Raw genomic sequence first — 23989 nt, forward strand, 5'->3', positions numbered from 1 at the left:
GCATGATTTGGCCTTCCTAATTTCACTCCTGCATGCCTGAGCAATACTTTTATACTCCTCCCTGGTTATTTGTCCAATCTTCCACTTCTTGTAAGCTGTTTTTTTGTGTTTAAGACGAGCAAGGATTTCACTGTTGAGCCAAGCTGGTCGCCTGCCATATTTACTTTTCTTCCTACACATCGGGATGGTTTGTTCCTGCAACCTCAATAAGGTTTCTTTAAAATACAGCCAGCTTTCCTCGACTCCTTTCCCCGTCATGTTATTCTCCCAGGGGACCTTGCCCATCAGTTCCCTGAGGGAGTCGAAGTCTGCTTTTCTGAAGTCCAGGGTCTCTGTTCTACTGCTCTCCTTTCTTCCTTGTGTCAGGATCTTGAACTCGACCATCTCATGGTCACTGCCTCCCAGGTTCCCATCCACTATTGCTTCCTCTACTATTTCTTCCCTGTTTGTGAGCAACAGGTCAAGAAGAGCTTTTCCCCTAGTTGGTTCCTCCAGCACTTGCACCAGGAAATTGTCCCCTACACTTTCCAGAAACTTCCTGGATTGCCTGTGCACTGCTGTATTGCTCTCCCAGCAGATATCGGGGTGATTAAAGTCACCCATGAGAACCAGGGCCTGTGATCTAGCAACTTTTGTTAGTTTGTCAGAAAGGACTTCCAGAACTGAAAGTAGAACCTCTCTAAGATGTGAATCCTCCAGTTATTGGTTGGAATAAACTTTTCCGTATTTGTCTTTGTCTGCTAGTGGCTGATCAGGATCCACATTTTCTGATTGTGGGAAACAGTTGGTGGTCTCCAGTTTGTTGTTGTGCTCTGTGGAGCTCTGTTTCTTTGCTAGGCAATGTGCAAACATAGGGAAAGAAATGGTCACTTCCACATGGAGCTTAAATCCCAAGTTAGACACAATCACAACTACTATTGCACTGAAAATATGATAATATTGTGGTATGAATTGGAGCTGACAACAGTGTCTGAACTTATTTTCACAGGCAAACATAATAGCATGTTTATGTACAAAAAATGAACCAAAGCATTTTTAAAAAAAAACAAATCTGATAATGTAATTTAACATTGAAAATTTATATGCACAAAAGTCAGGAAATTCAAAGTTCTAACTTCTTATAGTTATTAATTTTTTTTTTATTTTTTTTTACAATGCATGCACATTGAATCACACATTTTAATGGTCATTTATTGCATTACTCTACATTTGTGCAATGATAATTTAATAAATTAAACTTTGGAGTTTGACGTGCATTTAATTTCTCAATTGTAATGCTGCAGTAGTAACTCTCTCTCTTTTTTTGGATTGTGTATTTTTAATTTATAACTGAATAGTGCGTGTAAACCTGCAAGAAACGGGCTAATTTCCAATAATCTCTAGCCTTCTGTGGTTTTGAAATGACTAAGAAGTTAAACTCCCAAAATAGAAACATTTGACAGACTTGCACACATGAAGAATAAATAAAGTTGTGTGTGAAAGATATGAAAGAGCAGCTTCATATACAGCAGCAATGTTAAAATCAATTGGAGCCTCTAAATTATCTAATAAACCAGAGGTTAAATAGTTGTAATATTTTTATCCATACCAACAATTTTTTGAGTTTTAAGGTATCAAGGAAGAGTTTATTTTTTAGCCTCTTTGCATATTACTTTTTAAAAAAATATTTGGCATACTTCAATTTCAGCTTACTGGTACATCTGAGACCTCTCAAGGATTTAGACGTTGATGATCGTATAAAAGAATTTGCAGCAAAATTATCTTTAATACCCACTCCTCCACCAGGAACACTCCACTTGGTAATTAGTGAAGCTCAATTTCATAATTATTTTAACATTACCTGCTATAAAATACTAAGTATGTTGTTTGTGTAAAATGGGGCATATTCTGTAACACCAGTTTTAATGCCAGTGTGATGCCACCGAAGTCAGTACCTGTGCTTTTGCCCTGTTTTCTAATGGACACATCGTCCACCAAAGAGGTGGGGAGAAGGTGGGGCCATAGCTCTGCCCTTTCTGCACAGCAGATAGGGTAGTGAGGAGAGGAAAGGTTGTTGAGTGGTTAGAGTGCTAGTCTAGTACTTGGGAGATGTGGTTTCAATTCCCTGCTCTGCCACAGATGTTTTGTGTGACCATGGGCAAGTCACTTAGCTTCAATTCCCCATTTGCAAAATGAGGACAATACATCCCTATGTTACAAGGGTGTTGGGAGAATAAATACATTAAAGATACTACAGTAATGGGGACCACATATAGGTGCACTGTAAAAAGGAGTGTATTCTCCCTGTGTGCTCCTGGGAGCTTCAAGAAGCTGCTTTTGGAATGGTGCAGCTCTCCACAGTTCCTTCTGTGGGTTGTGTCTAAATGCCATGATTCAGCTCTTCATTATTAACTTTATTTATATCAAATCAATTATTATAAGATGGTCTACATTTTAAGTTGTAATCAGCAAGCGGTGAAATTACAAATTATGTTTTGGTAAAGTTTCTCAGTTAGAATTGGAGAAAAAATATTAGATAATAAAGCAGATGAATCCAGACATATTGCTCTGATAAAGGCAGAGGTAGCCTAGAAAGACAGAATGCAGTTAGACTAAACTTAAAGTAGACCTAATTGACAAGAGTCCCTTAAAGATGTTTTTATTATGATTACATCAAAATACATTTTATAATTTTGTAAAAAAAGGTATTTCATTTCCTCTATTTTAATATCTGTTTCAGTATCTAAAATCTCTTACTAGACTGAAAAGAAACACACAATGCTTTATAAATCTTTATGGAGATAGTTATTATTGAGTTTAATACTTCTAGTACTGCAATTATCTTTTGTATATAAAGCTAAATTTTAGAATCTGTGCTTCTCTCTCTCTCTCTCAAATAATTCTGTCAGATAACTAATATTTTATTGTTAGAATTGGGATTTAAAATTTCTATGGGACCATTTCTTCATTAAAAATTAATTGAAAAACATGTGTTACTACAGATATTTAATATGAAACCACTTCAAATAGTCTTTCCATCACGGGAGGATCCAGACAGCCCAGTTATTGACTTGGATCTTCATCTTCCATTACTATGTTTCAAACCAGAACAGGTGCTACAGGTAATAAAGCAAACAAACAAAAAACTTTAAAGATTCTGTAAAGTGTCACATTTTTTGCTTGTTACCTTGATTCCTTTGTTGTCTGTTCCCAGAAAAAAATTTGCAAGATGGGAGTTCAGGTTGCGAGTACATATCAGTAATTTAGGGTTAAATAAATTAGAGAGATGTAATTATCCCCAAATCATGCACTTGTAAACAAAGGAAATTCAGAGCTAAGGTAAAGTTAAAAGAAATCCTAACACATTAAAAATATATGGAAATGCCCAATTAGGGCACTCAAATAATTTAGCTCCGTGTAGTAACACCATGCAATAAATATGTTTCTGATTAAGGCATTTGTGTGTTTTTGAGGTCCAGATTATATTAGATTAAACTGATTTTTTTTTTTAAAGACACAGTAGCTTGATTATTCTTTTTTCTTCATGATCTAACACCAGGTGCTAAATTTCTTAAAGGACCAATTGTTAAAACTCCTAAACTAAACAGATTTACTTGAAAACTCCCATAAAATTCATTCCATATAAAACAGTAAGTGCTGTAATTTTGGGGGAGGATACACTGTTTTTATCATACATAGCAGAGAATTCAATCTGTTTTAAATGTAAAACTCTGCCAGCCATAACAGTGGAGCCACAACAGGTGCCACCATTATGTGTCTAATGTAATTAATGAAGAAAGGCAAGACAATGTCCTGCGAGCAGCCCCTCTTATTTTCTTAATACATCACCATTGTCACCCTCAGCTGCTTCCTCTTTTGAACTGAAGGGCTGACTGGATCCTTGTTTCATCTGTGCCTTTGGTGTGTTCCTAGTGTGCATCTAATCCATCTCAGTTCTGAAAATAGGTAGTGTTGGCTTATTTTTTTTAGCCGTGCCCACTATCTCACGTATTTGTCTGCATGCATTTGGTGCACAACCAGCCTTCCCATTTGAAAATCTTGTGTGTGATCACCTCCTCCTAGTGCATCTGAATACATGTGCATTTGGGTAATTGTGCCCATACAAGCTTAACAATTTGTGGCCCTTTTCTCTAAAATGTATGTGGTCCATTTGTGTGTTTCATCAGTGTCTGGTTTGGCTTTTTATCCCTTAATTTTGATGCTATAAAGGCCTCTTACATTGTAGTCTTGTGGCTAGAGCCAGTGGACTGATAACCAGGACTCCTGAGGAGAAATCTTGGTTCCACTGAAATAATAGCAAAACTCTCATTGACTTCACTGGGGCCAGTATTTCACCCCGGTTTTTATTCCTAACACTCGTATTTGCCTCAGTTTATCAATGTGTAAAATGTGTATTACTGTAACACTGATCTCCCTGAAAGTGAACCTCAGTTTGTAAATGGTAAAGTGCTTGGAGATGCTTTCTATAGAATTTGTTCTACATAACAAATATTACTACTAATATTAGTTATTTTCATTATTGTTTCCAGATTATAACTTGCATCTTAACAGAGCAGAGGATTGTTTTCTTTTCTTCTGACTGGGCCCTGCTAACACTCATAGCTGAATGCTTCATGTTGTACCTTCATCCTATTCAATGGCAACACACTTTTGTACCTATTCTATCTCGTCAGATGCTGGATTTTGTAATGGCCCCAACGTCTTTTCTTATGGGATGTCACATTGATCATTTTGAAGAAGTTAGCCAGGTTTGTCATAAAACATTCCCACTCTGGCTGCCCCTTTTCCCTAGGTCTGTTTAATAAGCCACCTCCCTTTCCTCAATTCAGTCCCTCTTTAAAACACATTTTTTGCCAGATTTCTTACAAAAATATTTTTTTTAACTTCAACAGAACCATCATTTAGTTATCAAGTGATTTTTATTCTTATAACTCTTGTCTTTCCTCTCCTTCCCCAACATGGTCTATGATCCTTGTTTGTTATGTGATGTCAGATTTGGGTCCCAGTCCTGCAAATGTATGCTCAGATGTAATTTATGCACATGAGTAGTTCTATTGAAGCCAGTGGGAATTTTCCTGTTGATAATGTTTTGCATGTATGTATGTGATTGCAGTATCAGGCCCTCACACTGTAAATTTTTCAGGGAGGGCCCATATCTTTGCTTGTTTCTTTGTGGCACCAAGCACAGCTTTGAAAATGCTTAATATTTTTGTGCAATACATGGGCCTCCAATCCCTAATTCTTTGTCATGATGGATTTCCAGATTAGCATTTTTAACACTTCAACTTTAGCAATATAAAGGTGAGTTTTTAGAATGGAGTTTCAGAATTGGATTCACAGTTTCTTCTTCTCTTTGAATTTTAATATTATTTTAACAAGCGTTTTGTGGGTTGATATATAAAGAGCATTTTCAGTGAAAAATAAAACTTCAGCTGCTCAAAGTGACACTGTCAGATGGTTTGGGCCCAAAATTTAGAGATTTACATTTGTTTGAGGGTTTGTGAGGGTATGGCTACGCTACGAGGCTTTCAGTGACACGGCTGTGCTGCTACAGCCGTGCTGTTAAAAGGCACGCAGTGTAGCTGCTGTTGTCGGCAGGAGAGAGCTCTCTCCTGCCGACAAAAAACTTCCAACCCTCCCCCACAAGCCGCAGTGGCTTTGTTGGCAGGAGAGCTCAGCTCCCCGCTTTTCTAAGTTCCCTGTGCAGCAGCCGCCCAGCAGGCTATCAATTGCCGGGCAGTTCAGCTGTCCCTCCCACCCCGCTCCCATGTGCAGCTCCTGCCCTCTGCCTTGGAGCTGCTCCTGGGAGCCTCCTCTTGCTGTGCAAGGGGGAGGGGAAAAGGACTGCTAATGTCAGGGTGCCCCCCCCCACCCGCTCCTTTACCCCATCAGGCCATCTCCACAGAGCAGGGAGGGACATGACAGGGCTCAGGACCGAGGGAGCTTGCTGGCAGCAAGTTGAGACAGCAGCTGCTAATCTACTTAAAAAGGCAGTGTACTTAGGGTGAGTCAGCATACTTAAAGGGAGCAATGCACGGCTGTCTCTCTCACTCACACACACTGTGTGTCTCCCTCTGCCATGCTGTCTCCCCTCCCTCCATTGGTGCTGCTTTGTAGAGTGTGAGGCTACATTAATAACAATGTGTTAACCCTTGAGGGCTCAGCCTATTACTAGTTCATCATTTAGCAGTAAGGCATTCCCTGGGAAATATCCTACCCTCTGACTCCTCCACCTCAACCAAGCTTCACATTCATCATTGCTGTGTACAGTATTAAATTGTTTAAAACTTGTACTGTGTATGTATGTGTATATATAGGTATGTATGTGCATATGATATAGTCTTTTGTCTGGCAAAAAACATTTCCCTGGAACCTAACCCCCCCATTTACATTAATTCTTATGGAGAAATTGGATTCACTTAACATCGTTTAGCTTTAAGTAGCATTTTTCAGGGACATAACTACAACGTTAAGCGCGGAGTTACTGTATTTAATCATTAACATCAAAGAGTCTTCTAGCAGCTGAGGTGTGAAAACCAAGGGAGGAGAAACTGGTTTTGTAGTTGGCAAGCCATTCAGTCTTTGTTTAATCCTGAGCTGATGGTATCAAATTTGCAGATGAACTGAAGCTCAGCAGTTTCTCTTTGAGGGACTCATCCTCCCTGATTGAACTAACCTCGTTATCTCTAGCTTGCTTCTTGCTTGCTTATGTATACCTGCCCCTGGAAAGTTCCGCTACATGCATTCGACCAAGTGGGTATTCACCCACGAAAGCTCATGCTCCAAAACGTCTGTTAGTCTATAAGGTGCCACAGGACTCTTTGCTGCTTTTACAGATCCAGACTAACATGGCTACCCCTCTGATACTTGAAATCATTAACATGTTTGTTTTTAAAAAGGAAGCTGAGGATTTAATTCTAATCAACATTGATAATGGAGACATTACACATTCAAAATCATCTGTAGATGAGGTGGTCATTCCAGATGTCCCTTCACAAGCAGCAGAAATATTTATAAACAGGTAAAAAGAAACCTGAGTGGTTCGTGCTGTAAGTAGGATAAGTCCTACGGAATCCTCTTTATGACAGATTTTGTTTACGTCACATAAATAAAAATACCAGACCGGGCAAGGGTAAATTGGACTTTTTGTACAGGTAGCTTTATACAGTTACAGTGCATATGTCATAAACCCAACCACCGTATCCCTTCTTTATTATCTGATCAATGTAATGCTTCTTTCCTTATGGGTACTAATGTTGGTATTCCATAATCGTGATCAGCCTATACTGGAAGAAGGATGGACTCTGGATGTGGTTTAATTAGGCCACAGATTTATTTATCCTTTAGATGTCTGGGATTACCCAGCACATACAAGCATACAGTGCGGGTAACTCCTTAATTCTTTCAATATCTACCTGAGGGCTTTCGTCTGACCCTTCCCTCCCCCCCGCCACCTTTTCCATTTTGATCCCTAGCCAACCTGCTGCTGGGACCTTAACATCCTTTTCCCCTCTACCCCCCAAATGAGGGTTAAGGTGGGCTATAAAGGAAGGGGGGAGGGGTTGGCTCCCTGCTGAGCTAGTCATAGGCGTCCTGAACCCCTCCTGTTCTGCTCCTTTAACAAACACCTCTTGCTGGTGCAGGGAGGGCTTGCCCTTTATCAAGTCCCTGCCCTTCAGGTTCCTGGGGGATGAGTCAGTGTTGCCTTGCTGACCTGTTCTGCTTCTGCAGCAGTGTCTGTGCCTCTCTACGCCCCCTAGCCCTTAAATTGGTATACCCCTTCCCACAGCAAGCCAGATGATGGCCACCCCACTTAAGGTGTAATGCAGTCATTGCCAGGGCTGCCCAGAGGATTCAGGGGGCCTGGGGTCTTTGGCGGCGGGGGGTCCTTCCGCTCCGGGACCCGCTGCTGAAGTGCCCTGAAGACCTGCGGCGGGCCCCCTCCCCCCACTGCCGAATTGCTGCTGAAGACCAGGCACTTCGGCGGCGGTTCTCGCTTCGGTGGTAATTCGGCTGTGGGGGGGTCCTTCTGCCCTGGAGCGGAAGGACCCGCTGCCGCCAAATTGCTGCCGAAGACCCGGAGCAGAAGAAGCTCCGGGCCCCGGCCCCGCGAGAGGTTTCCAGGGCCCCCGGAGTGAGTGAAGGACCCTGCTCCAGGGGCCCCGAAAAACTCTTGTGGGGTCCCCTGTGGGGCCCGGGGCAAATTACCCCACTTGCCCCCCCCCTCTAGGCAGCCCTGGTCATTGCTGACTTATTAGAAGGCAAATATTGCCCATACCACACAAGAATGTTTCCAGGGGCTATGTACACTGGAGATGTCCAAAGTTCCATGTTTTATTACGAGTAGGCTTCTCAAGAAATGTTACTGGCTTTATAGCAACACTTGCAATTAAAATCTTGTAATTTCTTTAGTTGAAAGTAGGGTAAGATGCAAGTTTCTCTTTAAAAAACACAAACAAAAAACCCTTGGTTTTTAAGGGATAACTCATTAATTTTCTCTTTTCTAGGGTTGAGAGCCTTCAATTGCATTATGATCTAGAACTCTGTCACCTCAGCTCCAATACAGACTTTATTGAACTACAAATGCGCAGGAGGGCTTGGCAGCAAAAACTGAATACTGAAGTTCAGCAGATTACTTTGCAGTTAATTGTCAACATCTTCAGGTGGGTGGTGATGATGATGATGATTGCATGCCATAAAACCCTAGTACCAGTTAACATCCACACCTACTCTATCTCTGGGAATATTCTGTTTCTATTTTTCTTTTTAGATACTGTGAAAAATCTCTAGATCTGTTGAAAGACTGATAAGAATTCCGTTGCTAGCTTAGTATAGTGGCCAGTGTTAAAATTTCAGCAGTTTACATATTGGGTATAGTTTCATTATGTGATCCATAACTTTAGATGAAGAGTTCATGGTAATATCCTGAGAAATTAAAATTCTTGTTTTAAACTCCCTGCCATTTCATGTGAAAACATCAGGAAGAGAGGTGTAGCCCAAAAGTCTCAGATTTGCAGATAGTGCTATTTATACTGAACCAAATCTGAGAGTAATAGTCACACAAGTAGTGCCAGTGTCTTCTAGACCTGCAAACGCTGCAAAGGTCATAAGAAGGAATAAAAATATGCTTAGGGAGAAGAGATTGTATAGGTATAGCCAGTAGACACAATGCAGAACTGATTGTTCTTATTGTTTCTGTGACCCTTTAGCTCTGTATGACTCTTCCATTGTGCACGTGAGTTCGGATGCGGTGACTGATCTTCGCAGCTCATTGATGCTTTCTATTGTCTGTTGTGTCATGAGTCTGCTCTCCCAACCATGTGAAATTTTAAAGCATAAGAACACAAACAGGAAATGAAAAGTTATGAAAGTGCTTTGTAGTCTGTGGTTATGGATGGCATCAGCCATACTGATGGCAGTCAAAGTACCAATATATTTAATTCATTTTCTCATAAGCAGATGAAAGAACAGTCAACTGGCTTTGATTTTTCTTGTTGGTTTCAGTCACTTTCCTAAATCTTTTCCCCCAGAAATCTATTGAAATTTGCCTTTACATTTCTGCAAAATCTCAAATTTCCCCTTAGTTCCCTGAGATCTTACTTTATTAATGCAAGGTTGTGTAGGTTTGAGCAGAAACAAATTATTTCAATATTAGTAAAATGTACTTGTAAGGTCCTCGTCCAGATTCTCCGAGTATCTTAATCACTTGGACCAGAGTCACATTTTTCTTTTCCTCTGAGGTATTTGCCCAACTGTTCCAGCTCTACTGGTTCTGAGACCCTAACCCAATACACTAATATTCATATAGTGCTTCAGCATGCTCACAGCATTTATTGAACATCCCATTCATGTGGGACATCCGTAGGTTTGTGTGTGTTTGGAGAGGTGTCATTTCTAGTGCCCAGGTCTACAAGAGGACAGCACAGAAAAAGAACAGAGATTCTGTAAATCTAGATATACCAGTGGGAGAGCTCCATGGTTTGCTGGTGGATTTATCATGATGATGATATAGCTTAATACAAAGGAATAAAAACACTGAAACAATGAGGAGTCCGGTGGCACCTTAAAGACTAACAGATTTGTTTGGGCATAAGCTTTCGTGGGTAAAAAACCTACTTCTTCAGATGCATGGAGACTCCATAAATCTGTTAGTCTTTAAGGTGCCACCGGACTCCTTATTGTTTTTGTGGATAGAGACTAACATGGCTACCCCGCTAATAAAAATACTGAGGGTCTGATGATGATTCTGCAGGCTCCAGTGAGTGAGTTCATTAAATTCAAATGATATATTTGTGACGGTTGGTAATGTAGCATATTGTGAGATAAATGGAACAGTACAGTATATCAGGGAAGCGTCAGCACATAGCTTCATCCCAGTAATAAATGTAAATTGACATGTTAAGACTAATTGAGCTCAACCCTAGGGCATTTGTTCAATTCGAGGTAGCTGGCTTGCTGGTACTCGATTGCCACTTAGTAGATACTGACATAGTCTGGAGAAGGAAAAAATGTTTTTCTAATGAGTCTGAGGAATCTGATATGCTGCCAGTGTGAGATTTGCTGAGCTTTTACTATTGACTGCTATATACTCGAAATAAAGATTAGGTGAAATATACTTTGCTACCTGACAAGTTTAGCTCTTAAAATTACATTGAATACTTGGCTACAAAAATGAATAGATGCTTCGTCTCTCTAAATAGATAATATCTAGAATTAAAATCTGTTAGCATTCTCCAAATGGGGTTGCCATCTTTCTCCTTTTCTTCCTTCAAACTTTCTCTTTTTTGTTCTTTTTTCCAGCAATGTCTCTTCTGTCTTCTAATGCTCTATCTACCAGAGTCCAGGAATGAAGGAAAGTAAATCTTTGATGAAATTTCTGTTTCCGGCTCAAGCTGTCTGGTTTTTATTCTCCTCAATAAAGTGTCTTGTATTTCTGTATGCAGAGGTTTTATACTTAAACCTACATTATTTAGGGTTTGTTTTTATATCCTTTTATTAACCACCATTTTTCTAGATTCATATGAATATTTATGCTGCCATAATACAGTTAAGATAATGCCATCAGTCAGTGATTTATGACTCAAGCGGAGGCAATATGGTCCCATGGACAGTACACAGAACTGGGCAGTTGAGTCTTGGGTTTTAGTCGAGCTCTGCCAGTGATTAGGTGTGTGACCTCAAGCAAAGTCACTTCTTCCATCTGTGAAGCAGGCTGATGATATCTATCTGACACTTAGATAGTACCTTGAGATCTATGGCTGAACAGACCTAGGCATTTTTAGTCCTTATGACAAATCATAAAGGGCAGCGAACATACTGATAACTCAATACTCTGCAAATACTTCTAGTCAAAATTGCCACACTCCATTTGCCAAGTTTGTCCGATGCTCTCACAATTAATTGTGTGGAATTCACAGCCGTGCAGAGGGCCAGACCAAGGTCTAGGCACCATTTAAACTATATTTTAATCATATTTGTGTCTTTAAAACCCTACTTTAGTCTTGAGACTTATATGGTACACAGGTCTTGTGAACGTCCTCAGGTATGTTGTCCCAAATTTGGTTCACCGTACCATTACCATCTTCATTCAAATTCTTCTTTAACATTCAGTTCATCCTTAATTATTAATTCATATTGAGTATCATTATATAATAACAAAACAGATCCCTTATTTCATCCACCATGTTATGCATGCGTCTAGGATAAGTAACCTCATGGTTTTTTACCCACAGCCCTTGGCTCAGAGAGTAGCCCTCTTGCAGTCAATCTCTCCAATCCTGTTTCTAGAGTAGCTTGCCTTTTTGTCCTCTTCCTGGAGCCCATAAGTTTCTATTAACTTCTGGTTCCCAAGGGAAAGGGAAGAGCCTCTGCTTCTGGCCATAATATATATGCTAAAATATAGACACATTTTTTATTTTTTTTTGTTTTGTTTAACTAGTTCTCCCTTTTTTCCTGTCTCCTTTTTTCTGAATTAAAATCTCTTTTGCTTAACATGGTTATCAGTAAAGCTGGCTTTATGGCTGGACTTAGGGGACACTGCACCTGGGTGTGCACACAAAAGATCTCAAATTATCAAATACCTTGCAATGTAATGGCACAAAATAAGGCCCCGATCCTGCACAGGCAGATCTTTTTGTCTGTATGGTGCCTCAAAGTGGGGTTCTTGATGGCTTCATGGATCTGTCCACACAGACAGGATTGGGGCCTAAGGGCAGGTCTACACTAAGGGCGGGGGTCGAACTAGGGTACGCAAGTTCAGCTACGTGAATAGCGTAGCTGAACTCGAAGTACCCTAGTTCGAACTACTTACCTGTCCAGACGCCGCGGGATCGAAGTCCACGGCTCCAAGGTCGACTCCGCCACCACTGTTTGCAGTGGTGGAGTACCGGAGTCGACCGGAGCGCGCGGGGAGTTCGAACTATCGCGTCCAGATTAGACGCGATAGTTCGAACTCCGAGAAGTCGAACTCACCGCGTCGACCCGGCTGATAAGTGTAGACTAGCCCTAAGTAATGACATTAATAAGCAGATGGTACTGCATGATAACTCAGATATTGAAGTTGACCCCAGTGTGTCAATGGATTTGCTGATGGAAAATGTCAGTGATAGCAGGTAGCCTGCCTTACTTCTATTGATAAGATTCTACATTTATTTTCTTTAATTCGATGATTCAGAATTGTTCAGAAAACAGAACCTGCCTTCTCATAATACAGTGTGTTTCTATTAGTACCAGTGGTTTACTACAAAAATTCATTTCTTTAAGAAATCACCAGACTTATAACATGCTCTTTATTAACAGGGAGGTAAAGGACCATCTAAATTATGAACACAGAGTGTTTAATAGTGAAGAGTTTCTGAAAACAAGGGCACCAGGGGATCAGCCATTTTACAAAAAGGTAATTATATCCTTGGTCTATTCTAATCACCTGTTAGCTTATTATTATTATTATTATTTATTATTACAAAACACCCCAAATGAAACTATTGAAATTTGGACTATATTTTATAAGCTATTAGTTTTCATAACACATTGACTAGAATTTAATTAAAAATATACAGGCAAATATGATAGCATATTGGTCTCTGAAATTATTTTGTCTCTCTTCCTCAGGTGCAATGAAACACATTTTTTCAAAGTGAAATTTTCCTTTTGCAAATGGCCAGCATGAGACTGAAGTCACAGTTAAGGCTTCAAAATAGGACTCAAGTGGGCATAGGTCTTGTGCTCAAAAGGGGTGAATTTTTCCCTAAGTGAGCCATAGAAATTTACAGTCCAGGAAAATTAATCCTTACATTCAAGGGTTTTACATACCATAATTTATACTGATGGTGAAGTCAATTGTGCAGCTAAACCTCTGGAAGATGGTTTCTCGACGGGCAGGTTATTCCATAACTGTCTACATCAGAGTTTGTTGCATGTTTCTCTGACCACTGCTGGAGACAGGATTCTGCATTAGGTAGACCCCTGATCTGACCTATTATGGCAATTCCTATTTTAAGATGACAAAAGCAAAGGAATACAGGGCTTACATTATTTTTAATCTACTCCTTTTGACAGTAATGTCGCTTTAAGAAGTGTTGAATGCCTGTGGGACAAAGTAGGAGAGTTTGAGGGAGTGGGAGCATCCAAAATCCTATCTGCTATTTCAGATTCACTCCTCAGAAGGAGTAAGATTGCAAGTGCACTTATAAAATTTACAAAAGCTTAATTTGTAATGATATTGCTACTTAGACAATTGGTTCTCCAGGAGCTGCACTCTGCATCTGGCAAAGAAATCCAATCACTACCACTAATAGATTGTAATAATTAGTTTTCACCTTGACTAGATAATGAAGCTTTTTTAGTTCGCGTCTCCAAACAAGTAGAATATTTTTGAATGACCTATTTCTAGAAGATGCCCAAGTTTGAAGGAAATGGATCAAAACAGTAACTCATTTTACTTAAATCTGTTCCGTAGACTATACTAACATTCATGCAGATCTAATAGGACAAATTGCCAAATTTATGGTAGGATAATTTTTATTTTGCAAAGATATTTATTGTGCAAAATATGTATGGCAAACAGAACAAGAAAAAAATGTACAAATCATGAAACAATCCACTACTATTTCTATGCAGGAATATTTCCTCAAGACAGCTTAAAATGTTTATAAAGAAATTTCAAAGCCATAAAAAAGTTGCATACAATGAATTATTTGTTAAAAGCGCAATTTGTATAATGGTTTCTAACACTTCATTGTAAATGAAATATAAGTAAGTTAAGAACTAAAATTGACGTGTATATAATGTTTTACATCTTGAAGTTGCTTTGAGGATTCGTGCCATCTAAGTCCTCAGTTTACCAAAATAAAATCAAATGACCTTATTTTCTTAAATGCTAAATAGCCTGATATGTTCATTTACAACAAAATCAAATTGGACCGCATTTGATAAAGTGGCCAATAATACCAAGCATTATATTGAAAGGGCAATTGGTTCAGTTGCTGCTACCTGTTATCTTAATAAACCCAATTGTCAATATAGCATGCCATCTAGTGGGAAAATAAAGTTACAAATACATATAAATAAAAATCCCAGAATTGCTGCTTAGATGCCACTTTGACAAGTGCATTAGAAATACTGTATATAGATCAATGTATTTTTAATTGGAATGGACCACCTGGTAATTTTAGTCCTGCCCCATTGCATTGTAGCAGAACTTCTTATATATGCAGTTTCTTTTTTCCTTTCTTATTTTTTAAATACATAAATATATTATTCAAATTCACTGAAGCCCTGTGAGCGTAATTCCCCCTAGCCCTTAGCCTGTGCTACCTCTTCCCGGACATGGAGTTTATGCCCCAGAGAAAGTAGTGGAGAATCAGTTTTTGTTTTCCCATTTAAAGAAAGCTCTTTTTCATAACTACAACCAAAGATATAGATATCATCTTGCATTAACCTTAGTAAATTTGTAAGGAGGTCAGGTATCACAGGCATAGGTATGGTATAAAAACCTAGATGGATAGTAGGGAGCCAACATCAATGAGACTTAAACATGTGCTTAAATGCTTTGTTGAATAGGGTAGTTTGGTACATTGGTGAACAAGATTAAGAGCCCTGTGCTAGAAGTGTTTATACTGTGTTTCTAGAAATGATGCAAATTATTGGTTACATATGATGATGATCATTTTCTGTCATTTGTAGTGGTAAGGGAAGAAGGGAAGACCTTTTGGGAGAGTTTGGATGTGGGTGTAATATTTTTGACTTTAATATCTGATTTATTTTTTATTTTTTATTTTTTTTGCAGTTTTGTCTATTCTAAGGGGCAAAATTTGGGGCTTTAGATGTATTTCTAAGAGACTCAGCGATAAGTCACCTTAGGGAGGGATAATTTAATGGCTCTCACAAGAGGGAATATTCAGTCAATGGCAGGGATATCATCCCAATTTTCTCTTCAGTTTGGCGGTAGAATTTTTTAACATGGAGCTGTGAGGAGCCTCTTCCTTCACATCATGAATTAAGTTTAAAGTTGCACAGTTAAAATAAAAAAAATTAGAAAATATAAAATCTAGTTTTTTTTCTTGTTAAATTTGTAGTTTAATATATTACTGTCTATCATTAAAATGTATACCATAAAATTATACAGGGTGTGTAAAGAGGTTGACTTGATGTTGCTGTTGGAATTTTTAAGTTTTGCTTTTCTTTACTTTTTTTTTTTAAATTGTGCAATGTTAACATTGCATTCCTATAGGCTTTTGCATTTAATTCTATTAAGTCAATAAAATGGATGAAGGCTATTAATAAAAAATGTATATTTGTATATGATCAACAGCTAATATCAGTTTGCTGTTGTGTATTGCAGGTGTTAGAGACCCATATATTTCACTCGTTTCTTAAAGCTCGTCTGAACAGAAAGATGGATGCTTTTGCCCGTCTTGAACTGAGCACTCAGTCTGAAGAAGATAGGTAAAATTTTCTCACTACAGTTTACCACAGACTTGATTTTCCTTCCTTTGAAATCAATGGAAGAATGTCTTAGAATGTTAGTGATGTAGGATCATGTCCTATATGTACATAAGTTCTTCAAGGAGTGTCTCTGTGGGTGCTCCACTTTAGATGTCTTGGCGCCCTGCGCTTGTAATTGGAGATTTGTAGTAGCAGTGCCCACTTGGGCCGCGCACGTGCCGTAGCTGTCTCGTGCAACTCTGAGCAGTTTCATAGCGGTGCACAGCCAACCGTCCCCCAGTTCCTTTTCTACCACCTTTGCCTTGAGTTGGAGTGACAGCAGCACCCTCTCTTACTTTAATAGTTCATAGCTGTTTACGATAGTGTTAGCCTAGTTGTAGTTATCTACCCTATCCCCTTGTCCTTTATATTTTATGTTTTACTTTATTTTTCTTTAAAAAATATGTTCCCTTCCCTTTTTTATTCCTGCCAACCTGGCAGGTACTCAGCTCTTGCCTTGAAAAAAAGAAAAGAAAGAAACAGGATTTATCCCTGTTCTTTCTCCAAAGGACTTTCTCTTTCAGGCAGGCATAGTTCACCAGGCTTTAAACGCTGCCCAACTTGCAAACTCTCCACACCAGGGTCTGATGGCCACACACAGTATGTCAACTGCCTTGGCAAGACGCACATTACCCAAAAATGTCCACACTGTTGAAAACTGACAGGAAGGACAAGGAAGGACAGGGATCTCCAATTAAAGCTCCTTATGATGGAGAAATCCCTCAGACCAGCCTCCGACCCAGAGTCCAGGACGCCTCCTGGCCAACAGTTGCCAGCGGCAGCATCTGACAGGGGATCTGCTTCAACAACGGCTGCTAAGGAGCCTGCTCCTAGAAAGGCTACCAAAAAGTGGCCCCAAACATCCCCACACTGAGGATAACCTAAAAGAAAGTGATCTCCAAATGAAAAATCTGCCCTGGTACCAGTGGCACCGAGAGTGCCGGACCGTGAGGCACCGGGAACGTCTGGTACTGAGACGTCTCGAGAAGCTAAAGACCCTGTGTGGGCTAGCTGTAATGCAGGTGCAGGTAGAAGTCTGTTCTGAAGAAAACCTCAGCACCGAGCAGTACAATGGCGCCACCTGCTGTACCTATGTAGCACAGCTCTAAGTCATCGGCACCGACGGCTTCAACTTATAGTTTGTGGTCAGTGCATGATGCCTTCCCGGCACCGAGCTTCACGGTCCCGCAGCAATTCATGAGGCATGTGGACCTGATAGAGGCCTCAATGCCTGAATCTCCTCTACTTGGTACCGACGGTACCCCATCTAGACCAGGACCACGCCTGGTAACCATTCCCTGTGGGTCAGCTTCCTCATCATTGGAGATAGGAGGAGAAGAGGATGAGGCAGTAATATACACTCCTTGCCTAAACCTGGACCTTCTCATCACCAAACATCTACAGACATGTGGGGCTGGTATGATCAACCATGGGCACCACCCCCATACCATTCCCACCCAGCTGGCCATACTGGGATCCATGGGCAATGTATAGGGCCCAAAATCTCAGGCCCCCTAACCTGCTTAGGTCCAGAGCAACACTGTCCCCTTCACCAACTATCCCAGCACCCTCAGAGACACAAGAGGAAGAGACCGAGGAGCCTGAGGACACAGCTGAAGATGACACTCTGCAGCCCACTCGCATCTCATCTTTGTCACCGGATGAAACAATAATGCCACCACCCCCCACTATGGGGGATGATTTCAAATCTTTTCAAGACCTCTTCTGAAGGGTAGCTGAACCCCTGGACATTTCGCTAGCACAACTACCAGAGACCCAGCACAAGCTCCTGGACATACTACAGGTATCCTCAGCAGCAAAGATAGCCCTGCCAATTAATGATGCTATCATGGAGCCTGCAAAAATAATCTCGTAGACACCCACTACAGCCCCTCTCTCATGTAAGAGGTCTTACAAAAAGTATTATGTGCCAGCAAAAGGAGCTGAATTTTTATTCATCCACCCTACACCAAACTCTCGTGGTGGATGCAGTCAACCAAAGGGGGAAAACAACATCAGTCCAGAATGACCCCGTATGATAAGGACTGGAAAAGGCTAGACTTCATTGGATGGAAAGCCTACTCCTCCCCCACACTCCAGTTCCGCATAGCCAATTATGCAGCCCTGCTGGCAAAATATGCACACAATCTGTTTGTGAAAATGTCAGAATTTGTTGAAAGTTTACCTAATGACAAAAAAGAGCAAGATAAGGCAAATGTTTCTGAAGGGTGTCTCTTCACTAGGACAGCCCTACGGGCCTCTCTTGACTCTGCAGACACGGCAGCATGGTCCAGCGCTACATCCATGGTCCTGTGCCGTGCATCCTGGCTCCACCTTTCCAGGTTCCCAAGAGAGATCCAAGCAACTGTTAAGGACTTATCCTTTGAAGGATAAAAATTATTTGCAGAGAAAACCGATGTCTCTCTACACACCTTAAAGGACTCAAGGGTGAGCTTAAAAACCCTGGGCATATACATACCTGCAAATTAAAGGAAACAGAGTAGGTTTTACAACCAGAGATTCTGGTCTACACCATACTTGCAGCCACAAAGACAGTACAACCAACAGCATAAACAAAACCAGACTAGACGTCGGCAGAACAAAGATCAATCTTCATTGTCTCAACCATCCACCTCCAGACAATCATTTTTAAAGGTGTGGTCAAGGGCACGAGACCATTGCACTCTCTGGTTCCGGAACCATCTGTCACCATGCTACCCAGTCTGGAACACCATCATGACAGACAAATGGGTTCCAGAGATTATCCAGAAGGGCTACTCCATCCCCTTTATTTCTATCTCACCTACCCAACCCCCTTCCCCATCCCTCTTCAGGGACCCCCTCACGAGCACCTGTTATAACAGGAAATAAACCACCTCATACAATTAGGTGTCTTGGAACCCATACCATCCCAACACAGGGAGAGGTTTTTATTTCCATTACTCTGTAACTCAGAAAGAGAATGGCGGGTGGAGACCCATTTTGGGTTTACAAAAACTCAACAAATTTGTGAGAACATGATGTTTCAAAATGATGAGACTAACCACAGTAATTCAGGCATTAGAGAAAGGAGATTAGCATCCTGGAGGTCAAGGGCTGAGAGCCATTTTCATATTACTATTCACTCGTCACACAGAAGATTCTTGAAATTCACCCTAGGGAATCAGCATTTCCAATACCAATACTATTGCTCCCGGGCCAGTTTGGGACACCGCTCCCTAGGCGACATACTCCTAAACTGGGAAGCGCCACTGATGTATGCATTTCCCCCAACTCCACTCCTAAGCCAAGTCATTCACAGGATCAGGCAGGACAAATCCAGGATTATTCTCATTGTACCCACATGGCCCAGACAAACGTGGTTCCCATACCTGCGTCAGATGGCAGTGAAACCGCCTCATACCCTTCCCTTAGTGCCTCACCTTCTATCACAAGATGCGGGATGCGTCTGTCACCCCAACTTTGCAGTACTCCACCTCAAGGCCTGGTTAATTACTCCATGGCTGATATGGGGGTTGAGAAGGACTGTTCTGAGGAAGTGAAAGATATACTACTGAGCAGTTGGAGACTAAGCACAAAGACCCATATATCCATAAGTGGAAACAATTCTGCACTTGGTGCCAGGACAAACAGATCTGTCCACAGTCGACCCCACTACCGAGAATCCTTGACAATATACTGGGGCTTAAAAAATCAGGGCTATCCACAAGCTCGATCAGAGTTCACTTGGCTGCCATCACCTCCTTCTATGACAAGGTGGACGGAGTCACTATATTTGCTCACCTGATGATTAAACGCTTCCTTAAAGGCATAGAAAACACTTATCCCACTCTAAGAAACCCTAGACTCATGTGGGACCTCAGCCTTGTTCTGTGTGGCCTCACAGGAAAACCGTTTGAGCCCCTTGCAACTTGCTCCTTGTTGCACTTATCTATGAAGGTGGCTTTCCTCATTGCTATCATGTCCCCAAGATGGGTGGGAGAATTAGGTGCCCTAATGGCACATCCACCTTATACAACATTCTTTAAGGATAAAGAACGAGGAGTACTTGTGACACCTTAGAAACTAACAAATTTATTTGAGCATAAGCTTTCATGGGCTAAAACCCACTTCATCGGATGTTTGCAGTGGAAAATACAGTAGGAAAATATATATACACAGAGGACATGAAAATATGGATGTTGCCATACCAACTATAACAAGAGTAATCAATTAAGGTGGGCTATTATCAGCAGCAAGAAAAAAAACTTTTGTAGTGATAATCAGGATGGCCCATTTCCAACAGTTGACAAGAAGGTGTGAGTAAAAGTAGGGGAACAATTAGCACAGGGAAATAGGTTTTACTTTGTGTAATGACCTATCCAGTCCCAGTCTTTATTCAAGCCTAATTTAATGGTGTCCAGTTTGCAAATTAATTCCAATTCTGCAGTTTCTTGTTGGAGTCTATTTTTGAAGGTTTTTTTTTGTTGGAGTATTGTAACTTTGAGGTCTGTAATTGAATGACCAGGGAGGTTGAAGTGTTCTCTGACTGGTTTTGAATGTTATAATTCTTGACATCTTATTTGTGTCCATTTATTCTTTTGCATAGAGACTGTCCGGTTTGGCCAATGTACATGGCAGAGGGGCATTGCTGGCACATGACGGCATATATCACATTGGTAGATGTGCAGGTGAACGAGCCTCTGATAACGTGGCTGATGTGATTAGGTTCTATGATGGTGTCCCCTGAATAGATATGTGGACAGAGTTGGCAACGGGCTTTGTTGCAAGGATAGGTTCCTGGGTTAGTGTTTTTGTTGTGTGGGTCTGTGGTTGCTGGTGAGTATTTGCTTCAGGTTGGGGGGCTGTCTGTAAGCAAGGACTGGCCTGTTTTCCAAGATCTGTGAGAGTGAGGGATCGTCCTTCAGGACAGGTTGTAGATCCCTGATGTGTTGGAGAGGTTTTAGCTGGGGGCTGAAGGTGACGGCTAGTGGTGTTCTGTTACTTTCTTTGTTGAGCCTGTCCTGTAGTAGGTGACTTCTGGATACTCTTCTGGCTCTGTCAATCAGTTTCTTCACTTCAGCAGGTGGGTATTGTAGTTGTAAGAATGCTTGATAGAGCACTTGTAGGTGTTTGCCTCTGTCTGAGGGGTTGGAACAAATGCGGTTGTATCTATCTACAGCCAAGCTCTAAATCGATTGTGTGATATGGTCTGGTCTGGATGAAAGCTGAAGGCATGTAGGTAAGTATAGTGGTCAGAAGGTTTCTGGTATAGGGTGGTGGTTGTGACCATCGCTTATCAGCACTGTAGTGTCCAGGAAGTGGATCTCTTGTGTGGACTAGTTCAGGCTGAGGTTGATGGTGGGATGGAAATTGTTGAAATCATGGTGGAATTCCTCAAGGGCTTCTTTTCCATGGGTCCAGAAGATGGAGGTCATCAATGTAGCGCAAGTTGAGTAGGGGCGTTAGGGGACGAGATCTGAGGAAGTGTTCTAAGTCAGCCATAAAAATGTTGGCATACTGTGGGACCATGTGGGTACCCATAGCAGTGCTGCTGACTTGAAGGCATACATTGTCCCCAATGTGAAATGGTCACAAAGTTCAGCCACCAGGTTTGCCGTGACATTATCGGGGATACTGTTCGTGACGGCTTGTAGTCCATCTTGGTGTCGGATGTTGGTGTAGAGGGCTTCTACATCCACAGTGGCCAGGATGGTGTTTTCTGAAAGATCACCAATGGATTGTCGTTTCCTCAGGAAGTCAGTGGTGTCTCGAAGATAGCTGGGAGCGTAGGGCCCGAGGAGAGAGTATGATTGTATCTTAAATTCATACCCAAGGTCGCCTTCCCTTTTCATTTAAATCAACCCATTTATTTTTCCTGAAGCCACATGCTTACGGGAGGGAGGCCTCACTCCACATGCTAGATGTTTTCAGAGCATTAGCTTTCTATAGAAAAAGAACAAAACATTCAGAAAATCACCTAGACTATTCGTTTCCATAACAGAATGCATGAGGGGCCAAACCATCTTAAAACAGAGACTATCCAAATGGGTATGTGGATGTATCCATTTGTGCTACCAAAACAACAATCTGCAACCCCAGTCCGCGCACGCGCCACCAGAGCATTAGCAGCATCTGTGGCCTTTCTAAATAATGTACCTATCATTGACTTTTGCAAAGCAGGTACCTGGACGTCAGCCCATATTTTCACTAAACACTATGTGTTAAAACAACAATCCGCAGCAGATGCTCAGTTTGGACTTATGGTGTTATCCACCATCAATAAACCAACTCCAAAGCCCCTACCCTCCACTGAGGGGCACTGCTCAATAGTCACCTAAAGTGGAGCACCAATAGGAAGCACTACTTGAAGAAGAGTTACCTTGCGTAGTAACTGAGGTTCTTCGAGATGGTTGTCCATGTGGGTGCTCCACTCCCCTCCCTCCTTCCCTCTACTGTGGAGTTTCTGGCCGATTCTGTGGGGTAGAGAAGGAACTGGGGGACAGTTAGCTGTGCACAGCTATGTAACCACTCGGGGCGGTGCAAGACTGCTACAGTGCATGCGTGGCCCAACTGGGCACTGCTACTACAGATCTCCAGTTACAAGCACAGGGTGCCAAGACACCTAAAATGGAGCACCCAGAGGGACAACCATCTCGAAGAACCTCAGTTACTACACAAGCTGAGTAACCTTGTCTTTCTAGGTAATTGATGAGCCATCTTTATTAAATTTTTGTCACATCCTTTGCAGTAAATGTCCTGCAGTAAATTGGCGATAGTGAGAGTGCTGTGAGTTGGTAGGTGTTACTGTAATACAAAAAAGAGCAATAATAATAAATTACAATTTATCTTCATTTATGCTGCTGAATAGTATAATGTGTAAAATGTAATTAAAAATTGTTTTCTTCAGATTAAATTCAATGCTTGATAGCCCAAGAAGACTGACTGTGGAGAAAATGGCTTCTAAAAGATTTAACCCTCAATATATGATTAGTAAACGTATGGTAATAAGTATGCCTAATCTACAAGATATTAAGCCTCATGATAGTCCTGCTAGGACTTCATCACTCCGAAGATCAGAGACAGAGCGTGGTAAGGAAAAATGTATCCAACAAGTACAGTATCTTGTGATATCATGGACCAGATACTTGGGTGCTCACTCTCCTGGTGCCAATCTCTGGTCAGACTATCAGAAAACAGGGCAGGCACACCCAAACTGGTGTTATATTCTACAATTAGATTTCACCAAACCAGCAACGAATGTGGATTCCTGGAGCACTATACTAATTTTACCATAGAGCCATAGACAGTCACCGTAGACACTGCAGCCTATAGTACCACTCTTACAAACTGGACTTTATGGTGAAAGGTTATTTAAACCAAATTCACCACACATCAGGTTCTTCCAGCCTTCTGGGGCAAGTCACTTACCCAGGTCAATCAATACTTCAAGTCACACACCAAAAATAACACTGTAGCCAATCCTTTTATATCTTGACCCCTTTTTGCTGGAAAAATCCTGGTTGTGTTACATGTCAGGCAGCTTCATGGCATTCGTGCTCTGTCATCCATCCATCTGAATTGCAGATTCTAGCTTGCACCTTTTGCCAAAGTGCCATGTGAGCTATCTTCAGGGACAACATGCAGACACCTTAGTTTACAATTCCTGTGTTATTTCTAAAGAGCTAACATATGAGCGTTTCTCAGACCCACAACATGTTTAAGATGCAAACACATAAAAATGTCATAACCCCACGCACAAGGTCTTGTACTTAATACAAGATTTATCACAATTATGGTCCTGTTGCAAATTAGCGTAGATGGTCACCTTCCTTTCTATACAGCATCACACTGACCATGTAAACACAGCGGAAGTCAGGAGGTGGTAACCAAACTGTGCATGAAGTAGTGACTTGCATCATCCTGAACCTTTGGCTGCTCTGTGCTGAGAATTGTGCTATCCTGCAACCACCACAGGGGACTGAACACCTACTCTAGTGTTGTCATTGTGGGGCTACTTCCTGGA

At 41.2% G+C, this 23989-nt stretch overlaps 1 protein-coding gene across 1 annotated transcript in view; it reads left to right on the forward strand.

Moving 5' to 3' along the window:
* DENND3 (DENN domain containing 3) overlaps positions 1-23989 on the forward strand; it is an 81526-nt gene that overhangs the window by 28398 nt on the left and 29139 nt on the right. Inside the window, exons 5-12 of the mRNA XM_039524878.1 lie at positions 1688-1799; positions 2982-3101; positions 4530-4748; positions 6900-7021; positions 8508-8663; positions 12799-12895; positions 15842-15945; positions 22874-23055. Of these exons, the coding sequence (XP_039380812.1) occupies positions 1688-1799; positions 2982-3101; positions 4530-4748; positions 6900-7021; positions 8508-8663; positions 12799-12895; positions 15842-15945; positions 22874-23055 (1112 nt within the window). The remainder of the gene's footprint in view (positions 1-1687; positions 1800-2981; positions 3102-4529; positions 4749-6899; positions 7022-8507; positions 8664-12798; positions 12896-15841; positions 15946-22873; positions 23056-23989) is intronic.

The sequence above is a fragment of the Mauremys reevesii genome, linkage group 2 (assembly GCF_016161935.1).
Source record: "Mauremys reevesii isolate NIE-2019 linkage group 2, ASM1616193v1, whole genome shotgun sequence".
Classification (NCBI taxonomy): Eukaryota; Metazoa; Chordata; order Testudines; family Geoemydidae; genus Mauremys; species Mauremys reevesii.